The 23,644-nt window shown below is 38.2% G+C and overlaps 2 protein-coding genes across 3 annotated transcripts in view; one reads left to right on the top strand and one right to left on the bottom strand.

Moving 5' to 3' along the window:
- Wnk3 (WNK lysine deficient protein kinase 3) overlaps positions 1-23,644 on the bottom strand; it is a 131,959-nt gene that overhangs the window by 7,279 nt on the left and 101,036 nt on the right. For both annotated transcript variants that reach the window (XM_059249949.1, XM_059249948.1), the window contains exons 18-22: positions 19,279-19,369; positions 18,614-18,744; positions 17,213-17,829; positions 12,774-12,985; positions 1,122-1,324 (exon numbers count right to left, since the gene is read on the bottom strand). In XM_059249949.1, coding sequence (XP_059105932.1) covers positions 1,122-1,324; positions 12,774-12,985; positions 17,213-17,829; positions 18,614-18,744; positions 19,279-19,369 — 1,254 coding nt within the window. The remainder of the gene's footprint in view (positions 1-1,121; positions 1,325-12,773; positions 12,986-17,212; positions 17,830-18,613; positions 18,745-19,278; positions 19,370-23,644) is intronic.
- On the top strand, positions 9,089-10,340 carry LOC131898763 (Y-box-binding protein 1-like). Its single transcript, XM_059249950.1, has one exon. It carries the CDS (start codon positions 9,213-9,215, stop codon positions 10,176-10,178), a length of 966 nt encoding a protein of 321 aa, XP_059105933.1. The 5' UTR covers positions 9,089-9,212; the 3' UTR covers positions 10,179-10,340.

Raw genomic sequence — 23,644 nt, 5'->3', positions numbered from 1 at the left:
TTTCATATTTATATATTCACAAACATATGTCTAACATATAATTTTGCCTAAATTATATTATTCTATATATTCTGTTGAAAAATCTATCTTATTCCCATTCCTGAATACACTGTGGACTCTCACATATCACTTATATGTACATCTTATCTTGAATGCCACGTGTAATAACTGGCATCTTTTCTATAAACTCAACAGACCTCATAATATTTCACCTTCCACCGCCTTAATTTTTTCCCCAGAGCTGAGGACCGAACCCAGGGCTTTGCGCTTGCTAGGCAAGCGCTCTACCACTGAGCTAAATTATTTTTTATGAACTAAACAAAGATAGTTCAGATACCTTATTGGGTTAAGAACATTGATGTGTAGCATAGGACACCTTTTTCTCAACACTTAATTCTTTTTCTTTTTTTTCTTTTTTTTTTTTTTTTTTGGTTTTTCGAGACAGGGTTTCTCTGTGTAGCTTTGCGCCTTTCCTGGAACTCACTTGGTAGCCCAGGCTGGCCTCGAACTCACAGAGATCCGCCTGGCTCTGCCTCCCGAGTGCTGGGATTAAAGGCGTGCGCCACCACCGCCCGGCTTAATTCTTCTTGTACTATCAGATTAACCCTCTCTCAAGGTGAATTCCGTTGGAATATTTTATATTTTTAGAGAGGGAAGAGTGTACAACTAGAGGCAGCAAGTGTTGGCCCACCACCTCTTTTCAGAAGTCATGTTTGTTTGTTTTGTAAGCACAGCAAACTGATTTGTTAGGGGAAACTAAGAACTCCTATGAATGGGAAGGGCTTCAAGGGAGGAACACTCCACAAATCAAGTGGTAATAGAACAGAGCCACAACCATTCGCCTACCTATTTTCTGAGACTGCTTTTGCATTACAAGCAAGGTGATTCCTGTAACCCTGTGGCTTGGAAAGCCTAAAATGTTTACTAATTGGAACCTTCATAAAAATTTGGCAACTCCTAGTCTAAAAGATAATTTGCTCAAAGACATGATAAATCTAGATAAGGATCAAAGCCTCAATATCATATTCCATACCATTTTTGAGCAGTAACTATAATCATAGGCTAAATCAATTGTTATAGCTTTTAATTTTTATAAGGAGGACAGAGGATAAGGGACTTACTTCATATACCTTGTTCCAGTTTTCTGTCTCTAATTTTTGTTGGCTTTGTTTGAGTTGGTTTAAACTTGGCTTACTAGGAAAATGCCCTACTGTTTCCTTTGTCCAATCATCCACCAACTTATGTAAATCATCGGTGAACATCCCCTTTTTACTGGCTGGAGATTGCTGGCACGACACTGTATTACTTTCCACACATAGGGCATCTACAAGAAAAAACAAAACAGGAAAACCATGTAAAGGAACTGCAACTGGTAAGTAGATAACACTCCTGTTCTTAAAATTTTTAGTGAGTGCGTGCAAGCGTGTGACAGGACAGCCTGCAAAAGTGAGCTATCAGCCGGGCGGTGGTGGCGCATGCCTTTTTTAATCCCAGCACTCAGGAGACAGAGCCAGGCCGATCTCTGTGAGTTCGAGGGCAGCCGGGGCTACCAAATGAGTCCCAGGAATGGTGCAAAGATACACAGAGAAACCCTGTCTCGAAAAACCAAAAAAAAAAAAAAAAAAAAAAGGTGAGCTATCTCCTTCCACCATATGGGTTCCCAGGAATCAACTCAGGTTATCAGGCTTGGGGGCAAGTTCCTTTGCCTACTGAGCCATCTCCTAGTTCTTTGAGCAACATATACAAGATAAGGGTAACCATAAATTATAGTTGACTTGAGACTGCCAATTTAAAGCTGTTATGCTAGTGTAATCACTAAACTCTTCAATACTCAAAAGTTTCTTAGAGCTTGGACATCAAATTAAATGGTGTAAGTCATGTATGATAAAAAGGCTCTCCAAAAAATTAGTATAACTTTAATCTTTTTATATGCTTCCTTGAGTAGATATTTGGAGGAGTTACAAAAGACTCACATGTGCTTATAGAAGCCAGGAAATTAAAAAGGAGCCACTAGGGAGAAGAAAGACCTAAAAGGACAGAGAAAGAAGAGGGTTATATGAGAAAATGAGGAGGAGATGGGAGAACAGGGAAATGAGAGGGTTGGCGGAGGGAAAAACTACAACGAGGATGTTTGAAAAGGCTATATGGAAACTACTGTCATAAATTTCCATATGCATATACACATGTAAGAGTTTAAATTAAGTTACCCTTCACAGGGACTAATGTTCCTCTTAGAAGTCATAGGCTGTCAAATAAAAAGGAAGTGCCGAGTATGGGATATCTCCCCTCAAAGATTTCGTCAGAGGGATTCCAGAGACACCCAAATCAATACAACTTATTACCATTGCTTTTGGTTGTCCAATAGAACATAATGGTGATACCCTATTGCTGAAGACACCACACACTTTGGTCACAGGACTTGGAGAAATCAAGCTGGTACTGACTTGGAAGCTTATTTCCTGCTGGCTAGTTTTCATACTATAGCAGGTTGCTAAGGGATAAAAGTCATCAAGAGTTTTACCCAGCTGTGACCCCTGTGAAGTACAATAAGGACTGGCCTGGCAAGTATAGTAATGGTATAAATGTTATGGGAGAAACCAACCACTTTCTGCTCAGATTTAAGGTCTTTTCCTCAAGAGTAAACTCATGCCTGTTACTGTAAATCTAGCCAAGAAACCTAGATGGGGAGCTCAGAGGTTCTAGGGGTGAACATACTACTATTATTTTTCTAAATGGACATAGTATTAAAACAACTCCTAATAATTTACTGCTGTACCCATACATTAATGCAGCCCTCAGTCCTCATCAGGGAAGCATCTTTGTGTAGTGGATGGCAGTTAATACAGAGATGCTTAATTGGTCAAATTGAGAGAGTAAGTATCTGTGGAATGCCCAGACATAAATGGTACATCTATGTCACACACCTCCCCTCAAGGCTCAGAACACTGCAGAAGAAGGGAAAGAAAGATTCTAAGATCCAGAGGTTGGAGAAGATCTGGGCCAAACTGTCTTAGACATGACAAGATCACTGCATTCACAAACTCACAGCTGGCTGTGGTTGACTGCACAAGACCAATAAAAGATCAAACTAGTCAACATTTCAGAACAAATGTGGGAGGGGCACTGTAGTGGTTTGAATGAAAATGGCCCCCATAGGCTCACAGAGAGTGGCACTATTTGAAAGGATTAGGACTTTATGAGCTTGTTGGAGTTAGGTGCAGTTTTGTTGGAGGAAGTGGCTGGGCTTTGGGGTTTCAAACGCTCAAGCCAGGCCCAATGTGTCTGTCTTCCTGCTGCCTGAGGATCCAGATGTAGCACTCTCAACTAACTCTCCAGCACCATATCTACCTGCACACCACCATGCTTCCTGCCCTGATGATAATGAACCAAAACTCTGAACACTAAGCCAGCCTCAATTGAATGCTTTCCTTTATAAGAGTTTACTGTGGTCATGGTGTCTCTTTACAGCAGTAGAACTTTGACTAAGACAGGTACTCAAACTCCCAGGCCTAGCTGAGGATCTATTGGCAACTAGTGGTTTCTAGAAGAGTGAATTTTCTTTAGGGGTATAGTTCTTGGTAGGCTGACAATGCTCTTAGTGGATGGCCCCACACACATGGCTAGCACTTATTGGACTTTTGGGTTATTTAAAAAGGGAACATTAAGTTGGAAAAGGAATGTGAGGGGATCTAGAAATAGTTGGAGGAAGGAATGGGTCAATATTATTGGAAAACATTCTATACATTTATAAAATTCCCCAAAATAAATAAAAACATTAAAAAATACCCATAGGGCTAGAGATGTGCCTTAGTACTTAGTACAGCTTGTGAAGCATATATGGCCATGGGTTCAAGCCATGCAGGAGGAAGAGAAACAGGAGCAGGAGCAAGAGGCAGCATCATCATATAATGATAAAAATGGAAACAATCTAAGTAATACAGTAAAAGTTTTATTTATTTATTTATTTATTTATTTATTTATTTATTTATTTATTTTTAAAGATTTATTTATTATGTATACAGTGTTCTGTTTGTATGTATGTCTGCATACCAGAAGAGGGCACCAGATCTCATTATAGATGGTTGTGAGCCACCATATGGTTGTTGGGAATTGAACTCAGGACCTCTGGAAGAGCAGTCAGTGCTCTTAACCTCTGAGCCATCTCTCCAGCCCAAGTTTTATTTTTAATGGAGAAACTAGACCCAGACAAAGTAACCAATCATGTTTAAGTTCTTCTAGAGTCAGGCGTAGAATGCTAATGTATTTAAACAAGGTTCAAAAACATAGAATCACATTTTATTTAATTTTTTACTAATATTTCTGTTTATGATTAAAATTTAAGAAGAACATGGCATTGTAGTATATGCCTCTACTATCAGTATTGGGAAAGCTGAAGCAGGAATATTCCAAGTTCAGAGCCAGCCTGAGCTATATAGTAACCTTTTCTAAAAAAAAATATAAAAAGGAAGGCTGAAGAGATGGCTCAGTGCTGAACAGCACTGGACCTGGGTTTGATTCAAAGCACCTACATGATGACTCACAACTGTCTCTAACTCTAGTTTCAGGGGATCTTATGCCTTCTTCTGGCCTCTGCAAGCACCAGGCAGGCATGTGATACACAGACATACATGCAGGCAAAACACCCACATACATAAAATTAAAATAAAAATAAATTTACAAATTAAAGAAATAAAAGCAAACAAGCAAATATATGGCAAGAAGACGATGAAATATCATCAAAATGCTGAAAAACTATCAAGCAAGAAGACCATACTTTCAAAAAGGGAGAGGACCCCCCAGATAAGACTATGCTACAAATTCCTCGAAGGAGATTGACTTTTATTCATTTAGAGAAATGAATACCAGTTTCCTGAAGGTGAATTTTAACCTATGAAGAAAAAGGAAGTGTGTCTTATAAGAAATGTATATGTAGTAGAGTTAAAGTCAATCAAACAGTAGGATATTTCTGGGGGACCAGCTAATCAATTTTAAGAGTTCAAAGGCAGATAAAGTTGGCTCTATGCATGAAATTAGAAATGAATAAAAAATGTAAATGTGATTGAGATTTGAGAAAAAAGTTATAAAGACAAACTACCAAATCTCTGTATTTTACTTTATCTTTTCTCATTTCAGAAACCTAATGTTATAATTGAGGGAAAACTGAAATAAACCCTTTAGCATATTTGCTTTTAGTTGACTTTATAAGTAATTTCAAAGGTCACAGTTGGTCAATATATTACTAGTTTTTTCTACAGATGATACCTCGGATACGTGGATTACACAGGTTAACAGGTGTCTAACTTCCTTTCTAGGGACACGAAGCCCACTTTTGCTGAAAGGACTAGCTTTACACTTGGGTAAAGTTCAATAGTGTTCATATTTTGTTGATGCTGTTGTGTTTAGTGAATAAATTATGAATTTATTTCACATTACCCAAATAATATTAAAAAAATTAGCCATCCTGTGATGGCACAAATAATTGGCAAATTATTATGCAATACTGACTTTTCTCTGGATCCTCATATTCTCATATGGAGAAATGATTCCACACGGAAAAAGACATTTAAATTCTGAGAAAAAGAAATCAAAACAATCAATATTGAGAAGTGTTCATATTTTTATCTGTCATCTTTCTACCTTAACCTTTGGGTCAGATTTCTGTCAGTTGTTTAAGGAATGCCTGTGCTAGACTGGTAGTCCAAGGTTGATTTGCCCTAAACTTACCCAATAGCTCTCCTGCCCTTTCAAGGCTGAAGACACTAAGATAAGAGTAACTAAGAATTTAAAGGATAAAAGGGGCATTTGGATTGGGCCTTGTGATTCCATTCCATTCCAAACAATGGAGGAGAGCCTTGAACTTTTTAGCTATTACTCTTTCCTATCTCACCTCCCTTTTCCCTTTTGCTTAAGGACAAAAGGAGCTTAAAACTTACAGTGAGTTAAGATGGATTTTCTTCCCAGGCACTAGTGACTAAGTCATTTTACTTTCCTCAGCGACTTGTCCTCTAGTCACTGGGCTCCTTTCAGTGATGAGTAAATGTACTTGGGTTCATTAATGATGTGTGGAATCAAAAACAAAAATTTTGTTGTGAAAAAATATTAAAGGGGGGAATATGGTTAATTCTTGGAAAGACTCAAAAACAGATGTATGTTGTCAGTGCTCATCTTGATAACTAATATTTTTCAAGGTTTATTTTTATTATTTTAAATTATGTGTATGTGTGTGTCTGTATGAGCACAGATGCCTGAGGAGCTGGAATTACAGATAGTCCTGAGCCACTTAACATGGGTGCTGGAAACTGAACTTGGGTCCTTGTAAGAGCAGTAAGTTCACTTACCTGCTGAGCCATTTCTCTAGCCCCTGATAACTAGTTATTGTTGACGACTGAATACATCATAATTTAAATTTCCATTTAACCAATCATTTGTAGAGTAAGGCCTTTCTTGAATATAAGCTTTTTTAATTTAAAATTTCAAACAATTTTACAAATATCTCACATTTGTATCTATTTGCTCTGTGACTCAGCAAGATTAATGGAGAATATCTGTGTGAACAGAGGTTTGGTTATCTCTTGGAACCTGGTCATACACAGCAGAGGGTACATAACTAAAGGCTGGTGACTCACTCTCTCTCAGAATGATATCAATAGCCAATAGTTCAGAGGTAAAGGGCCCCAAAGGCCTTCTCCCTTGACTGATCGTTGATAGGGCTGGTCTTGGATGGTCCCGGTGATAGTAACTACAGTTTCTGTGAGATAATGATTACAATGGTTATATCAAGTCTAGGGAATAGTATTTTATAGCCCTTTACCATATCTTTTGGCCCTTTTTCCAGCCCCTCTTCCATAACATTCCCTAAGCTGTAGAGGGGGTGGTATAAGTATACATCATGATTTTGATTTCTGCTCTTCATAAGAATGAAATCTATTGTTTTACATTATTCCCAAAGTCCTTGAAAATTTGAGTCAAGATGATGGGATCTCTTTTACAAAAATGATCTTTTTAAAAAATATTTTGGAGATCCTTACATCATAATTTTATTTATTAATTTATTAATAGCCATTCTTAGGGTAAAATATTTTTCTTTTTATTTTAATTTCATAAGTTTCATTAGTTTTTTAAAAATCAACTTTATGGGAGAAAAGGATTTATCTATTTTTATTACAGATGAACTTTAAATAGCTAATTAATTTAGAATTCTGGTTATAATAGTGTTCTATCTGTGGTAAATAATTAAGGACATTTAACTCTGGACAAAAAGACAAAATATAAAGAGTTACAGCTGTTTCTAGGAGCTGGAAGCTTGTCAAAGCAGTGATACACATAAATTGGAAATCTAAAATATTTTTTTGATTGCCTAAGCAAAACATGAACATGTTTTTTATGTTATATTTTGTGGCAAAGAGAAAAGCAATTATAAATTTAATTATAATTCGTCCTTTTAATAGCCTTTGAATCTAAGGCATTTTTCTATAACCTGCTTTGTGAAACAAATCCTATAAATTGAAAATACGGAAAAAAAATTTCTTAGAAAAAGTCTTGCTGGGGCAGTGGTGGCACACGCCTTTAATCCCAGCACTGGGAGGCAGAGGCAGGCGGATCTCTGTGAATTTAAGGCCAGCCAGGACTACAGAGTGAGTTCCTAGACAGGCTCCAAAGCTACACAGAGAGACCCTGTCTTCGAAAAACCAAAAAAAAAAAAAAAAAAAAAAAGAAAAAAAAGAAAAAGTCTTAAAATGAATTGTTAACACAGCTGCCTTGTAAAAAATAATAGATGAAGCCCTTTATGATGAAAAAGTCAGCAATGCAGTGAAAGTATATGTGAAGAAACAAAGAACTGCATTAGTAAATATAATATTCAGTATGTGTATTTTGTGTTTATAACTATCTTATTCTCTCATTTGATTACAAAGGTGACTACAAAAAGCAATAATTATAAAATATGTTGATTTGCTTATTATATGTAAAAATGTAATATGTAGCTATTATATGTAAAATGTATTATATGTATAGCTAATGTGTAGCTATTATATGTAAAATGTATTATATGTAAAAATGTATGTGTAGCTTGAAAGACCCTAGCCCTTCAGGCTTACACCCCCAAGCCTCAGAAAGAGAGAAACTTCAAACACCAGGAAATGAGAAACTAAAAATCTAGTTCCCAGGGCAACCTGACTCAGCCACTACTCAATCACCCTGTAACAATATAACAATGTAAAAAGATTTCTGTTAAGAGATGTGCTCAAGAAGCAGGCAGATCTCTGTGAGTTCGAGGCCAGCCTGGTCTCCAAAGAAAGTTCCAGGAAAGGCATAAAGCTACACAGAGAAACCCTGTCTCGAAAAGCCAAAAAAAAAAGAGATGTGCTCAACTGTGACTGGGATAGTTATAGGTGTTCCAGGAAGGACCACCATGACCTGTGTGTAAGCTCCACTCTCACCCTGATACCCCCTTGAGGTTTACGTAACTGTACCCCCTCTGTGATCATCCTGTGATCAGGCCATGAAATTGTATGGGAATTGTAATCTTATGGGTTTTGTGGATTTTTCCTTTAAAAGCCCTTATGGGGCTGCAGTAAGATGCGGCTCTTGCTCTTAGGAGCAGAGTTTGCCCTTCTATATAAAAGCTTAATAAATCCTCGTGCTGTTGCATCAACTGGACTGGAGTCTGGGTTCTTGGGGCGCCCACTTGAGACCCTAAACTTTGGGGTCCAACAGCTTATTATATGTAAAAATGTAATGTGTAGTAATTTCTTAGGTAGCTTCCAGCCTACCTAAGAAAATAAGAGCCTGAGGCTCAGGGAGGGAACGTGCCTCAGAGGGGTAAAAGCACACGCACATACACACATACACCACGCCCCAAATGAATCTTTTTTTTTTTTTTTTTTTTTTTTTTTGGTTTTTTGAGATAGGGTTTCTCTGTGTAGCTTTGTGCCTTTCCTGGAACTCACTTGTTAGCTCAGGCTGGCCTCGAACTCACAGAGATCCACCTGGCTCTGCCTGCCGAGTGCTGGTATTAAAGGCATGCGCCACCACCGCCCGGTTCCCAAATGAATCGTTTAAGATTACATGTTTAGAGTTCGATCGGTAGCGGGAGCGGAGAGCGGACCCCAGAGAGCCCTGAGAGCCCCACCGCTGCCGCCGGCCTAGTCACCATCAAACCCCGGGAGGAGCCGCAGCCGTCGCCTCCGGCCCCAGTCACCACCACCGCAACCATGAGCAGCAAGGCCGAGACCCAGCAGCCGCCCGCCGCCCCCGCCGCCGCCCTCAGCGCCGCGGACACCAAGCCCGGCTCCACGGGCAGCGGCACGGGGAGTGGCGGCCCGGGCGGCCTCACATCGGCGGCGCCCGCCGGCGGGGACAAGAAGGTCATCGCAACGAAGGTTTTGGGAACAGTAAAATGGTTCAATGTAAGGAACGGATACGGTTTCATCAACAGGAATGACACCAAGGAAGACGTATTTGTACACCAGACTGCCATAGAGAAGAATAACCCCAGGAAGCACCTTCGCAGTGTAGGAGATGGAGAGACTGTGGAGTTTGATGTTGTTGAAGGAGAAAAGGGTGCGGAGGCAGCAAATGTTACAGGCCCTGGTGGAGTTCCAGTTCAAGGCAGGAAATACGCAGCAGACCGTAACCATTATAGACGCTATCCACGTCATAGGGGTCCTCCACGCAATTACCAGCAAAATTACCAGAACAGTGAGAGTGGGGAAAAGAACGAGGGATCGGAAAGCGCTCCTGAAGGCCAAGCCCAACAACGCCGGCCCTATCGCAGGCGAAGGTTCCCACCTTACTACTTGAGGAGACCCTATGGGCGTCGACCACAGTACTCCAGCCCTCCTGTGCAAGAAGTGATGGAGGGTGCTGACAACCAAGGTGCAGGAGAGCAAGGTAGACCAGTGAGACAGAATATGTATCGGGGTTACAGACCACGATTCCGCAGGGGCCCTCCTCGCCAAAGACAGCCTAGAGAGGATGGCAATGAAGAGGACAAGGAAAATCAAGGAGACGAGACCCAAGGTCAGCAGCCACCTCAGCGTCGGTACCGCCGCAACTTCAATTACCGACGCAGACGCCCAGAGCACCCTAAACCACAAGATGGCAAAGAGACAAAAGCAGCCGATCCACCAGCTGAGAATTCGTCTGCTCCCGAGGCTGAGCAGGGCGGGGCTGAGTAAATGCCGGCTTACCATCTCTACCATCATCCGGTTTGGTCATCCAACAAGAAGAAATGATATGAAATTCCAGCAATAAGAAATGAACAAAAATTGGAGCTGAAGACCTTAAGTGCTTGCTTTTTGCCCGTTGACCAGATACATTAGAACTATCTGCATTATCTATGCAGCATGGGGTTTTTATTATTTTTACCTAAAGATGTCTCTTTTTGGTAATGACAAATGTGTTTTTTTTTTTTTTTTAAAAAAAAAAAGGTCTGGTTTTTCTCAATACATCTTTAATGGTTTTTAAATTGTTTCATATCTGGTCAAGTTGAGATTTTTAAGAACTTCATTTTTAATTTGTAATAAAAGTTTACAACTTGATTTTTTCAAAAAAAAGTCAACAAACTGCAAGCACCTGTTAATAAAGGTCTTAAATAATAATAATAAAAAAAAGATTACATGTTTAACACAAAGGAAGGCAGGCAGGAATCGAAGAACAACAAAAAGGTCATTAGACATGAAAAACAAATAGCAAAATGGTAAGTAGAAATGCTTCTTTGTTTATAATTAAATTATATAGACATGGTTTAAATAACCCAAGAAAAAGTCAAAGGCTGACAGAGTAGATGAAACATGATCTAACTATATAATGATGTCCATAATAAAGACTGTTCAGATTAAAAGTATAAAAGGCCTGGGAAGATGGCTCGGTAGGTGAAGGCACTTGCTGCCAAGTCTGACAACTTGAATTTGATTTCTAGAACCAACTCCTACAACTTGTCTTCTGACATCCAAATGCATGCTGCGGTACATATGCAGACACACACATGCACATATACAGAGACACACAAAATAAATGAATTAATTAAAAAATAAATACATTAAAAGAATGGAAGTGTGCAACATATAAGTAGTAAACTAACAAAAGACAATTGCCTATATTCATATTAGAAATATATAGTATCAAAAGATGTAACAATCATAAACACATGCAGCAGAGTTCCAAAATACATGAAACAAAATTTATAGAACTGAAAGCTCAACAACAGGTGGAAGATACTATAATCCACTTTAAATAATTGAAATAATAAGCCAAAATCATATGAAAGCCATGTTTGGGCACAGCAAAAAACATAAATAAAAAAGCCATTAGGATGCCGGGCGGTGGTGGCGCACGCCTTTAATCCCAGCACTCGGCAGGCAGAGCCAGGTGGATCTCTGTGAGTTCGAGGCCAGCCTGGTCTACAGAGCGAGATCCAGGATAGGCACCAAACTACACAGAGAAACCCTGTCTCAATAAAACAAAACAAAACAAGCCATTTGGGTAAGCTAGGGGTTTAGTTCACTGATAGAGCAGTTGCCTAGAATGTGCAAGGCTCCTGTGCTTCGATCTTCAGTATACCAGAAAAAGAATATCAAAGAGTGCCTCTCCTATAGTCTTAGCAAATTCAGAGGCCGAGGTAGAGGGATAATTTGAGTCCAGCCAATGGCTGGGGACCATAGGAAGAATTCATCTCTAAACAAACGAACAAAACAAGTATGTAAACAAGCAAGGCATTTGGGACCAAAATGAAGTCTAGCTATAAATGCAATTAACATCAGATTGAAGGTCTTATGACTTCTGATACTGAATCTCCAAAGCTGCCTTCAATCCTAGTCTACCCTTCAATTCTATTTTTACTAGAATCATCCTATAGTTCAATATAGGCTGGCCCCAAACTCAACCAACTTCCTGTCTCAATCTCCCTGTGCTGGGGCTATAGGTATATACCCCACACATGACTAGTTTTCCACACACGCACGCAAGCACGCACGCACACACGCACACACGCACGCACACACACACACAAATAAAAATAAACTCTTTATAAAGTAATATATAGATCAACATGGAAGTATTTCAAAGTTTACCTGCATGATCAACAAACTTTTTGTTTGTTTGTTTGTTTGTTTGTTTGTTTTTCGAGACAGGGTTTCTCTGTTTAGCTTTGTGCCTTTCCTGGATCTCGCTCTGTAGACCAGGCTGGCCTCGAACTCACAGAGATCCGCCTGGCTCTGCCTCCTGAGTACTGGGATTAAAGGCGTGCGCCACCACCGCCCGGCCTCAACAAACTTTTAAACCAACTCTAAATATAAGACTATTATTTCTCACTGACTGTAACATTTAAAAAACTATTTAGCGGAACATACTGTTATTCCACCTGTTTGTTTTCCAAATGAAAACATAAAACAAATAAACTTAATTATTCTCCAAAATCTGTCAATGATAATCATCATTATTTCACTAAAGAACATTTAGTACCAAAAAGACAGGAGTATTTTAGATCAATGTGTACATCACTAAATTATTTCAGCCTAATAAAAAGCAACTTGTACTGCCACTGTTTTTCTAATTTTGCTGTTCTTTGATCAGATTTTATTTCTCTTGAGACAGGTTCTCATTGTTTAGCCCAGACTAGATTTGAAGTCACCATCTTCTTGCTTCAGTCTCCTGACGTGCTTCAACTCCAGGCATGCTACACTATGCCCAGATCTGTTTTTTAAAAACGATTATGTTTCTGATTGGTTTACCTTTCACAACAATTAAAATGATTACATTTGTGACTGGTTTACCTTTTACAACAAGGACATTGTCGGAATGTGTCAAGGATTGAGGACGGCCTCGGAGTTTACTTTTGAAAGATCGTGGCCGACGTGGTGATGCAGGTGGCAAAGGAGTCTCTGAAGATTTCACTTTGCTATCTTTTGTTGCTCGAAGGCGTTCATATAGCTCCTGCAGCTCTTTATTCTGCTGTGTTTGAAGACTGACCACCTCCTGAATGTGTCTGAGTAAAAATTATGCAGAAAATATTTTAATAACTTTGGTGTCATAAAGACAAACTCAGAAACTTTGTAATGGTATAAATAAAGCTTAAGGAAGCATTAATATTAAAAATGGTGGAATGCAGAGTATTTTTTTTTTTTGTTTTCCGAGACAGGGTTTCTCTGTGTAGCTTTGTGCCTTTCCTGGAACTCACTTTGTGGCCCAGGCTGGCCTTGAACTCACAGAGATCCATCTGCCTCTACCTCCCAGTGCTGGGATTAAAGGCGTGTGCCACCACCACCCAGCTCAATTTTTTTTTGACACAAGACCTCACTAAGCAATACTGGCTAGCCTGAAACTCACCAGGTTAGTGTCTACCTCTCAAGAGCTGGGATTACAAGCATGAGCAACTAAGCCTGATATCAAACACAATTTTAACAATTATCTATAAGCTTTAAGAATACAGACCTTATAATGGTATTCCACAGAAATATCTCTGTGTGTAAAAAGATAAGCATCATTTATATAATTAAACATGGAGAAAACGGAAATATCTCTCAAGAAGGGATTAAATAAACTTGGACACACTCATACACTGGAATTGCATGCAGTGATTTTTTTAAAGATATGAACATTTATAGATAATATTTTCAAGTAAAAAAGTTATAAAATGACATGATTGGTTTTTTACTTTATTAATGTAAAGAACAAAAAAGGATATGTACAGAAAAAGAACCAGCAAGATACATCCCAAACAGTTCACAGTGAGTACCTCTGAGAGGTAAGGTATAGTATGAGAAGTACAAGGGGTCTTTTGGTTTGCTTTCTCATTACGTTATTTGAATATTACCCTATGTATCACTTCTTTTGAGATAAGTTCTCACTATGTAACCTTGCTGGCCTGGAACTTACTATATAGAGCAGACAGAGATTTGCCTGCTTCTGCCTTCTGAGTACTGGGATTACAAATGTGTGTCACCAGGACTGGCCTTTATTTTTAAATTTTAACTTTTAAAATACAAACCCCCACATCTATAGATTACTCAAACTAATTTAGGTTAAAAAAAAAAAGCTCAGCTTACTATTACTGGTCTATAGTATCTACCAATCCTCTGGTAAAATACTATGGACAAACCATAATGTCAAAAGAACACTAAAGTGCTAGGGATGTAGTCCAGGGGTAATGAAACAGAAGAGGAGAACAAGTATTCATTCCCTTAGCCACTGGGCAGGTTTTAAATACTATTAAAATCAGTTAAAGTAGCTACTCTTAGTATTAATGATAAATTAACGTTCCTATTGTAACTCCTCCTGATGTTCATTTTCCTATTTTAAAAAAAGCCCAGTTACTAGGGGACTATGCAGTTTGACTCCCTAACTAGCAGCTCTTGGACTCTTCCTTGCTGCCCTGGTTGCTTTGTGTACAAAGACTGTCAGTCAGCCAGCTGGACCGCTCTTAGGCTAGCACCAGCAGTTTTGAACACCCCACAGACGCCTTGAGAAAACTACACAATGAACTCAGCTGATTGCTCTAGCTCCTAGAGGTGCAGCCTTAACTAAGACTGTTCCAAACAGTGTGTACTCAGCTTTTTGCTATCAAAAGCCTTGGAGAGCTCTAGAAGACTCTGCAAACATTTTCATCTCTCCCTTGCAAGGCCAAAGGGAAATAACTTCTGTTGGCCTACCAGAGGGACTGCTGTGGCTGTGGCTAAAGGGACAGTGCTATGAAAGATATGCTGTGAATGGTCCAAATACTCCTCTGGCTTTCTAAGCAGGTCCTGTGCCATCTTCTCTGCTGTAACAACACTAGGCCCAATACAAACCTGCTTCTCCTGGGCGGTCTTGTCTTGCCTACCTTCAGTAGTGGAGGCTGGGCTGGTAAACACAAAGAAGCCAGCAGAGGCAATGAAGAGTTGACAGTCTCCAGGCCTGAACTATCAAAGTGGCAAGGCAGCTGGTTACTTGACAGCTGAAGAAGAGAGCTTGCTTGTCAGCAGGCTGCGCTTCAAAATCAGCAAGGTTCAACTGCCTGCCAGCTGAAGAGGTAGCTCAACAGTTCGAGAGAGGCCAGGCAAGGAACTAAGGGGATGGTGGAAGTTGAAAGAGAGCTGAAGCAGAAAAGGATTGAAGGCTATAAAAACCCAGAGAAAAGAAACTGTTGGTCCTGGTCACTGGGAGAATTTCAGAGAGCTGTCAAGACGTAAGTGGGAGGGTTTCAGAAATTCTACCCTAGGAGCTCTAATACTGGCCATTGCCAGGGGATGAGGAATCCTGATACCTAGGGCTGCCTATCCATTGTAATGCCAGCTGCTGCCAAGAACTAAAGAATCCCAACTTCCTGGCCTTATGTAAGAACTCCGGCACATTTAGAACTAAAGGTCTTGCTACTAGGTCTGCACCAGAGCTATAACTGGCCTGGAACTTGTTATGTACAACAGGCTGGCCTTGAACTCACAGAGATCCACCTGCCTCTGCATCCCAAGTGCTGGGATTAAACGCATGCACTACCACACCTAGTCTTATTTTGGCTTGATTTTTAAAAAAGATTTTTGTTTTTATTTATGTGTGTGTTTGTATAAATATATGGCAAAAGTGTGTAAGTACCTATGGAGGCCATCAGAACTCCTAGAGTTGGAGTTACAGGTAGTTGTAAGCCACCTGATATGTATGCTGGGAACTGAAGAACAGAAAGTGATCTTAACCACTGAGCTATCTCTCCAATCCCAGAATAAAAAGACCCTTTTTGAGAATCTATGTTTTATAACAAAATCAACTACTCATAACCAACACAGGCAGCTATAAAAGCCAACAGTCCTTTCAAAATGATTTAAAAGATTTGTTAAATCCCTGTAATCAGGAGGCTGAGGCAGTAGGAAGTTTGCAAATTTGAGGCCAGCCTGGGCAAGACCATATTTCAAACAATAATAATACTCCATAAAACAGAAATAGAATACTAACATCACAAATATTAAAACACTTTAAAAATAAGTATTGTGCCATAAAAATATCTGTATACATAAACTACATAGTACTGAATATATAGAAAAATTGAAATATATGGAATATAATATCAAACATGTATATATGTATATTTTAGTTAACTTTTAATCTTTTGCTATAAGAATTATTATTACATATATATGTGTACAATATATGTGTTAATGGATGTCAGAGGAAAATTTTCAGCAGTTGGGTCTCTCCTTCCACTGTGGATTCCGGGGATTAAATTCTGGCTGCCAGGCTTGCATGGCACTTTTCAAAGTAGACCAATGGTCAAGTTTTTTTGTTATTGGTGGTGGTAATTTTGTTGTTGTTATGATGGCACATGCCTGTAATTCCAGCCCTTGGGAGGTGCAGGCAACAGGGTCAGGAGTTCAAGATCATTCCCAGCTTCATTTATCAAGTTTAATGTTTGGCTGGTATATGAAACCAAATACCAACAAAACAAAACATAAAAAAAGCACTCTACATGATAAAACATATTGCCATAGTACCATTAGTAAAACTTTATGACCTCATTCACTAAATAACAAGCTTTGATCTTAGAAGGATCTTATATTTTCCTAAAGATGAACTATTCTCTTCAACTACATAAATTAGCTGTCCACTAATAAAAGGTAAGAAGAGTTGTAAATTCTTACTCCAAGAGTCCTAAAAAACAGGACTGAAAAAGCATAAAGAAGTCAAGACATCTTGGCATGAGCCTATAATACCAGCATGAAGGAGGCAGAAGCAGGGGGATTATCACAAGTTTGTGGTCAACGAGGATTAGCTCCATTGTATATTCCAGGCCAGGCAGAACTGCATAGTGAAACCCTGTCTTAAAATGCATTCCTCCACGAAAAAAAAGAGCTGGAGAGATGGCTCAAAGTTATGAGTACTCAATACTCTTCCAGAGGACATGGGTTCAATTCCTAGCACCTGTACAGCAGCTCACAACTCCAGTTCTAGGGAGATATCCAACAACCTCTTCTGGCCTCCATGGTCACTGTACACACAGGATGCACAGATACACATGCAGGCAAAACACCCAAACAAGTAAAACAATTTTAAAAACTAAAATAAAATTATTTCATGTACAATAATTTTAGCATTCCAAAAACATTTTACAATAGCATTTATTATAGTTTTTAATCACAGAGTTTTAATCATTAAAATACTACCAATTCTCAATTAGCTACAGAGCAAATATTAAGTTGTATAAACCCATAAACGATTAGATTTGTTACAGAAAAGAGAGCGTCCTTACTTTTCTCGTAATCTTTGAAGCTCCACTTTCAAGTCCTCGTCCTCAATTTCTGATTCATCATCACTGCTCATTGGGGAAGATGGAGAATAGAAAAGTGAACTCTGTGTTTGAACAGAGGCTTGCTCTTCACGGAGTGGTAAATACTGGTCACTCTTTGAACCAGTTTTTGCCACTGATTTTCTATTACTAGCAAGAGTGGATAAAAACTCATTAGTACATGGCTGCTTCCCAGGAGACAATTCCTCCTTTTCTTTATCTAACAGTTCAGACCCAGAATGCACACTAATTGCTGTGGTTGAAGTTACTTCCAAGTTCTTTGCTGTAGTCACTGAAGACACACTGGTCTCACAAGCTGTGCTGAAAGGTAAGATGTCACCTTGTTCAGGGTCTCCTTTATCTTCTTTAAACGTTTCATAAAGAGTTTGTAACTTTCGTGAAGAAACTGAAGCTTTAGGAGTGGGCATGGCAGGTTCCACTTCGATCAATTGAGACACTGCAGTTTCAGCAAAGGCTAGCGCTTGTTCACTAGCCTGGATTGTTGTTTTCTTGAATGGAGGTCTGTGTTCTTTTCCAAAAGAGATCATTTTCACTGACTGCTGCTGAGGAATTGTAATCACCTGAGACATAAAAAAAGGTAAACTTGTCTGGTTTAACCCTCATGAAGAAATTCATTGTCAAAACACAGCACAGACAACTGGAAGGGCTGATTTGACATATATAATACTTGGTAATACTGAAACTTATACTGTCCACAGTCAGTCTTTCAGTTGGGGCCCTTGGATAGATTAGCTTCCTGTTACTCAAATAAAATTCCACTGTGAAATTTGCTGAGATTCTAAAGGACATGAGATTAAACTGAGGCAGGAGAGACAGCTCAGCAGTTAAGAATATTTGCTGCTCTTGCAGAGGACCTGGGTTTGGTTTCCATCATCCACATGGTAGCTTACAACCATCTGTAACTTCAGCTCCCAGGGATCTGATACCCTCTTCTGGCCTCTGTGGGCACCTCACATGGCATATGCCCACACAGACACACATGAATAAAATAATAAATCCAAGCAGGAAACTAAATTGATAGAAATGATGACCCCCCAAATGATTATCTATTTCTGTGTTCTTTTGCAACTAACATCCTTATATTCTTCAGATTTACCTTTAATGATAACTTTATAAGTTGAAAATATATGACCAAGATAAAAAAACTAGATATGAAATGATTTACAGCTAAAGTAAGGATGATCTACAGATCAACTTCAAATGGTGTCACCTTTTTATACTGTTGAGGATAGAAGCCTGGGTCTCACAGATGATAGGCAAACTTTCCCATGAAGCTCTATCTCTAGCCCTGCTGTTTCCTTTCCTAAGGCACCCAATGATAAAGAGTCAACCAAAGACACAAACCTGGAACCGACCCCGCTGAAATGATCCACTCATCGCTTTACATCTACTCAAAGCCCTAGTATCAGCTGATAACTCTCGTGGCAGCGGAATGGGATCAGGAGCAATTGCTGATCTTTTATCTTCTGTTTCCACTGTAAGGTTTGTCAAATTATAAGCAGAAAAGAGAAAAATCATTTTTTAAGACTAATTTGTTTACATTACCAAAAATGAAGAAAAGCAGAAAAAGTTTAACCCTTGCTAGATAATTAAAAAGTGTTAATGTATAAGCAACATCGTTTAAGTCCCTAACTCTAAATCAGACATTGCAAGATTTATCCCGATACTTAGTATCTATATGAAATGAATAACTGAAAAACCAAATTAGTTACAAAAGGAAAAAAATAAAATGGCAACAACATTAATGGGATATTTAACATACATGAGCTACATGGAAAACATGGCAAGATTCAAATATGAACGACAAAAAAAAAAGTAGATGAAAAATGATGTTACCTAGTCTATGTCCCTGACTGTAAGCACACTACCTTGACGGACTTTTGATCTCTTGAAAAAGCTGGTTGACTGCCGTAGCCTGTATGCCCAGCTTTTTAATTTTCGAGTCCAGGATTTCCTGCTAATAGGATTTTTGAGACTAGGACAAGTAAAGCTTAGGCCAAAATATCCACCTCCTGTCTGCAGATGAATGGTTCCATCGCTTGACACAGCAGCAGGATAGGCCTCTGGATCCCCTGGAAGTGAAGCATCTGGGGACATCTCCTAATGGAGACAAAACCAAAGAAAAACGAAGTAGTAATAATTTAGGCAAGGTGAGTAAGTTTTTTTTGGCATACTAGTGTTTCTTAGATTGATTAATAATTAACCAAAAAACAGAAAACTATGCATTGTTTCAGTAACAGTACCACATCAGACTGAAACTGAAGCCTTGACATTTTTCTGAAGTCTTCAGATGAAATAAAAGAGACTATTACTTTTCTAGGCCAAAATATTGTTATCATTATATCAAATTTGTAAACTAAAATTTAAAATAAGTTATTTCTTTTATATATGCCAAATGACTAAAAATACTAGTTTTTTTGGTTCATTAGACACAAGGTATCATGTAACTCAGGCTGTCTTTGAACTCTGGCTCCTACTATCTTTACCTCCCAAGGGGTGGGATTTCAGGTGTGTAGCACCATGCCTGGTTATAAATGCTATTAAATGAAATGTTAGTTTATTATCTTATTATTTAAGAGATAAAGATGCTTGATATATGATGCAAAAGAAAAACAAGATATTTAAAGCTGTTCGAGTAACAAAGAAATATGAGGAAATCAAGTTTCTTAGTTTATATAATCACCTAGAAAGTTATAAAGAAATGAAGAATTACTATGAATTCATGTTCTAAGAATTTTTAATATCAGACCATGTTTGCTATAAAACCACCATCTTGTTGTCCTCCTATCCTCCCCAAATACCCATGATTACTTGCTGTGTCTAAATGAGTGCTTTAAAAATAAATTATCTGGGGCTGGAGAGATGGCTCAGAGGTTAAGAACACTGGCTGTTCTTCCAGAGGTCCTGAGTTCAATTCCCAGCACCCATATGGTGGCTCACAACCATCTGTAATGAGATCTGGCTCCCTCTTCTGGCCTGCAGGGATACATGCAAACAGAACACTGTATACATAATAAATAAATCTTTAAAAAATTATCTGTGGTAATTAATACAAAAACTTAGTGCATGAAACACAGATACTTTGGGACATAAGAATGGTCACTAATGCCCAGTAGTGGTGGTGCATGCCTTTAATCCCAGCACTTGGGAGGCAGAGCCAGGCAGATCTCTGTGAGTTCAAGGCCAGCCTAGTCTACAGAGTTCCAGGATAGCCAGGGTTGACAGAGAAACCCTGTCTCAAAAAACAACAACAAAAAAGAATGGTCACTAATAATAGAAGATTAAAAGTGAATATAAAAAGCATATAGGATGGGATGTAGCATTCATCTAAATGAAGACAGCCTTCCTACATGACAATAAGCATTATTACTTACAACAAATCAGGAGTTATCAAAAGGGAAAATTTTGGACTAGAGATGTTCGGTTGATAGAGGGCTTGCCTAGCAAGCACAAGGTCTTAGCTTTGATTCTCAGAACCACATAGAGAATTCATGTGCATACACCCATAACTGTAGCACTCAGAAGGTGGAGGCAGGAGTATTAGGCAGAGGCAGGCCATCCTTGGTTATGTAGTAAGTTTGAAGCCAGTCTAGGATACGTGAAAAGCTACCTCAAAAAAAAAAAAAAGGGTGAAATTTTGAATAATCAGTAAGCAAGTTTCTGAATCTCATTTTGGGTTAGCAATACTATTTAAATTAGGAAAGAAAAAAACTTGTAAAAATACTACATTTCAGAAAGTGCTACACTGATCCCATAGAAATGAGATATATCTGTATGTAGCGAATAGAACAAGATGGCATATTTACTATAAATTTTAGTTTCCCTGATCAAGTGAAACACTTATACACAACAACAGCAACAACAAAAATCCAGACATATACATAAGAATTTATGACTGAAGGAAGAAAAGGCAGACTGTACTATATGTATGAAATGAAAAGTTAACATGAGAAAAATAGGAATGAACAAATAAAATTATCTTCATTCACAGATGACAAAATTTTATACACAGAAAACCCAAAGATGAGCATTGTGTAATCCCAGCACTCAGGAGACATAGGCAGGTGAGTCTCTGTGAGTTCAAAGCCAGCCTGGTCTACATAATGAGATCCTGTCTCAAACAAACAAACAAACAAACAAACAAACAAAAAAAGAGAGAGAAAATTCAGGGTTAGAGCTCAGTGGGTAAAGTCCTTGCTATGAAAGCATGTGGAACTGAGTTCAGATCCTCTGAGCAAAATGTCTAGCTACAATAGTCAATCAGTGATCTTGCCACAACAGAATATGGTGAAGAGTGATTAAGGACACCTACTGTCGACCTCTGGCCTCCATGTACACTCATACATGCAAATATACACAAGCATACACATGCAAACACATCCATAAAAAGAGAGAGAAAAAAAAAGAAAATCCAAAAGAATCTACCAAAAGCTATTAGAGCCAATAAATAAACTCAGCAAAGTTCAAGGACACAATCGTAACACATGAATGCCAGTTGTAGCTAAGAGGAGTGGCTCACTCTATAATCCCAGCACCATGAAGATTGAGATAAGAAGATCGCCATGAGTTTGAGCCAGGCTAACCTGAACTACAGAGTAGATGCCTTGTCTCAAAAAAAAAAAAAAAAGAAAGAAAAAAAAAGTCAGTTGCATTTCTATATGCTAACCAATGAGGAATCCTAAGAGGAATTTGTTATAGTTTGAATGTCCCCATCAAAATCATGTTAAAATTTAATCCCCATTGTGAGACTTTGAGAAGCAGAAACAGGCAGAAACTTTAAGAGGTAACAGAGCTATAAGTTATAAGAACGGCAAAGTAATGAGTTCCATGCCAGCTTTAAGCTACATAGTGAAATACAGTCTTAAAAAGAAAAACACAAAATCACTAAATCAAGAGAGGAACAAACACATGTATTATTTATAAGTTATTAATGATAATGACCAAAGAAACTACAATAGAAACTTGTTTAGGAAGTGTTTAGATTTACCATTCTTTTGAAATGCTTTTGTGCTTACATATTAATTGTATAATAGTTTACAAAAATTTAAAAAATGCAAAATAGCATATATATATATATATAAAGGAATATATGTAGATGAATATTACATCTATCTATATCTATAAAAGGCATAATACATGCAGAATTATGTTGGTACAATATTCATACATTAACTAAAATCATATCTGGAAATGCTAACAGCTATGTTTACAGATTTGGGATGTGATAGATTTTATTTTGCATACAAATAGATATTATTTGTACAGCAACGATGACAAAAATTATTGTGGTAAACATTTAGAAAAATATTCATGGAATATGGTAAAAAGAAAATTTTCAGTTTGCTGACCAATGTGTTTATAGCACAATATTATTTTGGAGAACATATGTGATATGCATGTAAATAGATCTATGTAATCTTAAGAAAAGTCAAGAAGGACCAGCAGCAAAATTACTAGTGGTTATCTCTGTGACTGAACAGGTAGAAAAGGGAACTAGGGGGGGCTGGAGAGATGGCTCAGAGGTTAAGAGCACTGGCTGCTCTTCCAAAGGTCCTGAGTTCAATTCCCAGCAACCACATGGTGGCTCACTACCATCTGAAATGAGATCTGGTGCCCTTTTCTGGCCTGCAGGGATGTGTGCAGGCAGAACACTGTATACATAATAAATAAATAAATCTTTAAAAAAAAAAAAAGGGAACTAGGACTAGGAGTATGGCTCAGTGGTATAGCACTTGCATGGCATACATTTGTTCCCTGAACTTAATATCCAATATTAGAAAATAAAAAAAAGACATGAAAAGAAAAAGTTCCTACATTATATAGGTGAGCAATCTCAATAAAATCTAAAATACAAAATCTGAAACTTTCTGAGTACCAACATGATCCCGTCAGTAGTGGAAAATTGCACATCTGGCCAACCTCATCTAATGAGTTGCAATTAAAATGAAAGTGCATTAATAATACTATATAAAATTGTCTACAGTCTCTGTGTATAAATATATAAAAACATACATGAATTCTGTACTTAGATTTGGGTACCAGCCCCAAGATACCACATTTGGTATTTACAAGTATTCTAAAATTCAAAGATTCTAAAATCTGGAAACTTGTAATCTTTCAATCTCAACTGTTTTGGAGAAATTTTTTTTTCTTCCTGTTCCTTCTCCTCTTTTTTTTTTAATTTATTTTTATTTTATTTTGCTAGTTGAATTTATTCTTTGATCATTTTATAGATGTTTGTAATGAATTCTGATTACTCCATCCCACTTTCTCATTTCCCTCCCATCCATATCAACTCCTCTCCTCCCAACAAGTTCCTTTCCCACATTCATGTCTTTACATTTAGTTTGGGGTCCACTAAGTCATAGTCTTAAA

Source organism: Peromyscus eremicus, chromosome X (assembly GCF_949786415.1).
Source record: "Peromyscus eremicus chromosome X, PerEre_H2_v1, whole genome shotgun sequence".
Lineage (NCBI taxonomy): Eukaryota > Metazoa > Chordata > Mammalia > Rodentia > Cricetidae > Peromyscus > Peromyscus eremicus.
Note: the sequence above shows the minus strand (reverse complement) of the source record. Positions and strands in the feature narration are given on the sequence as shown.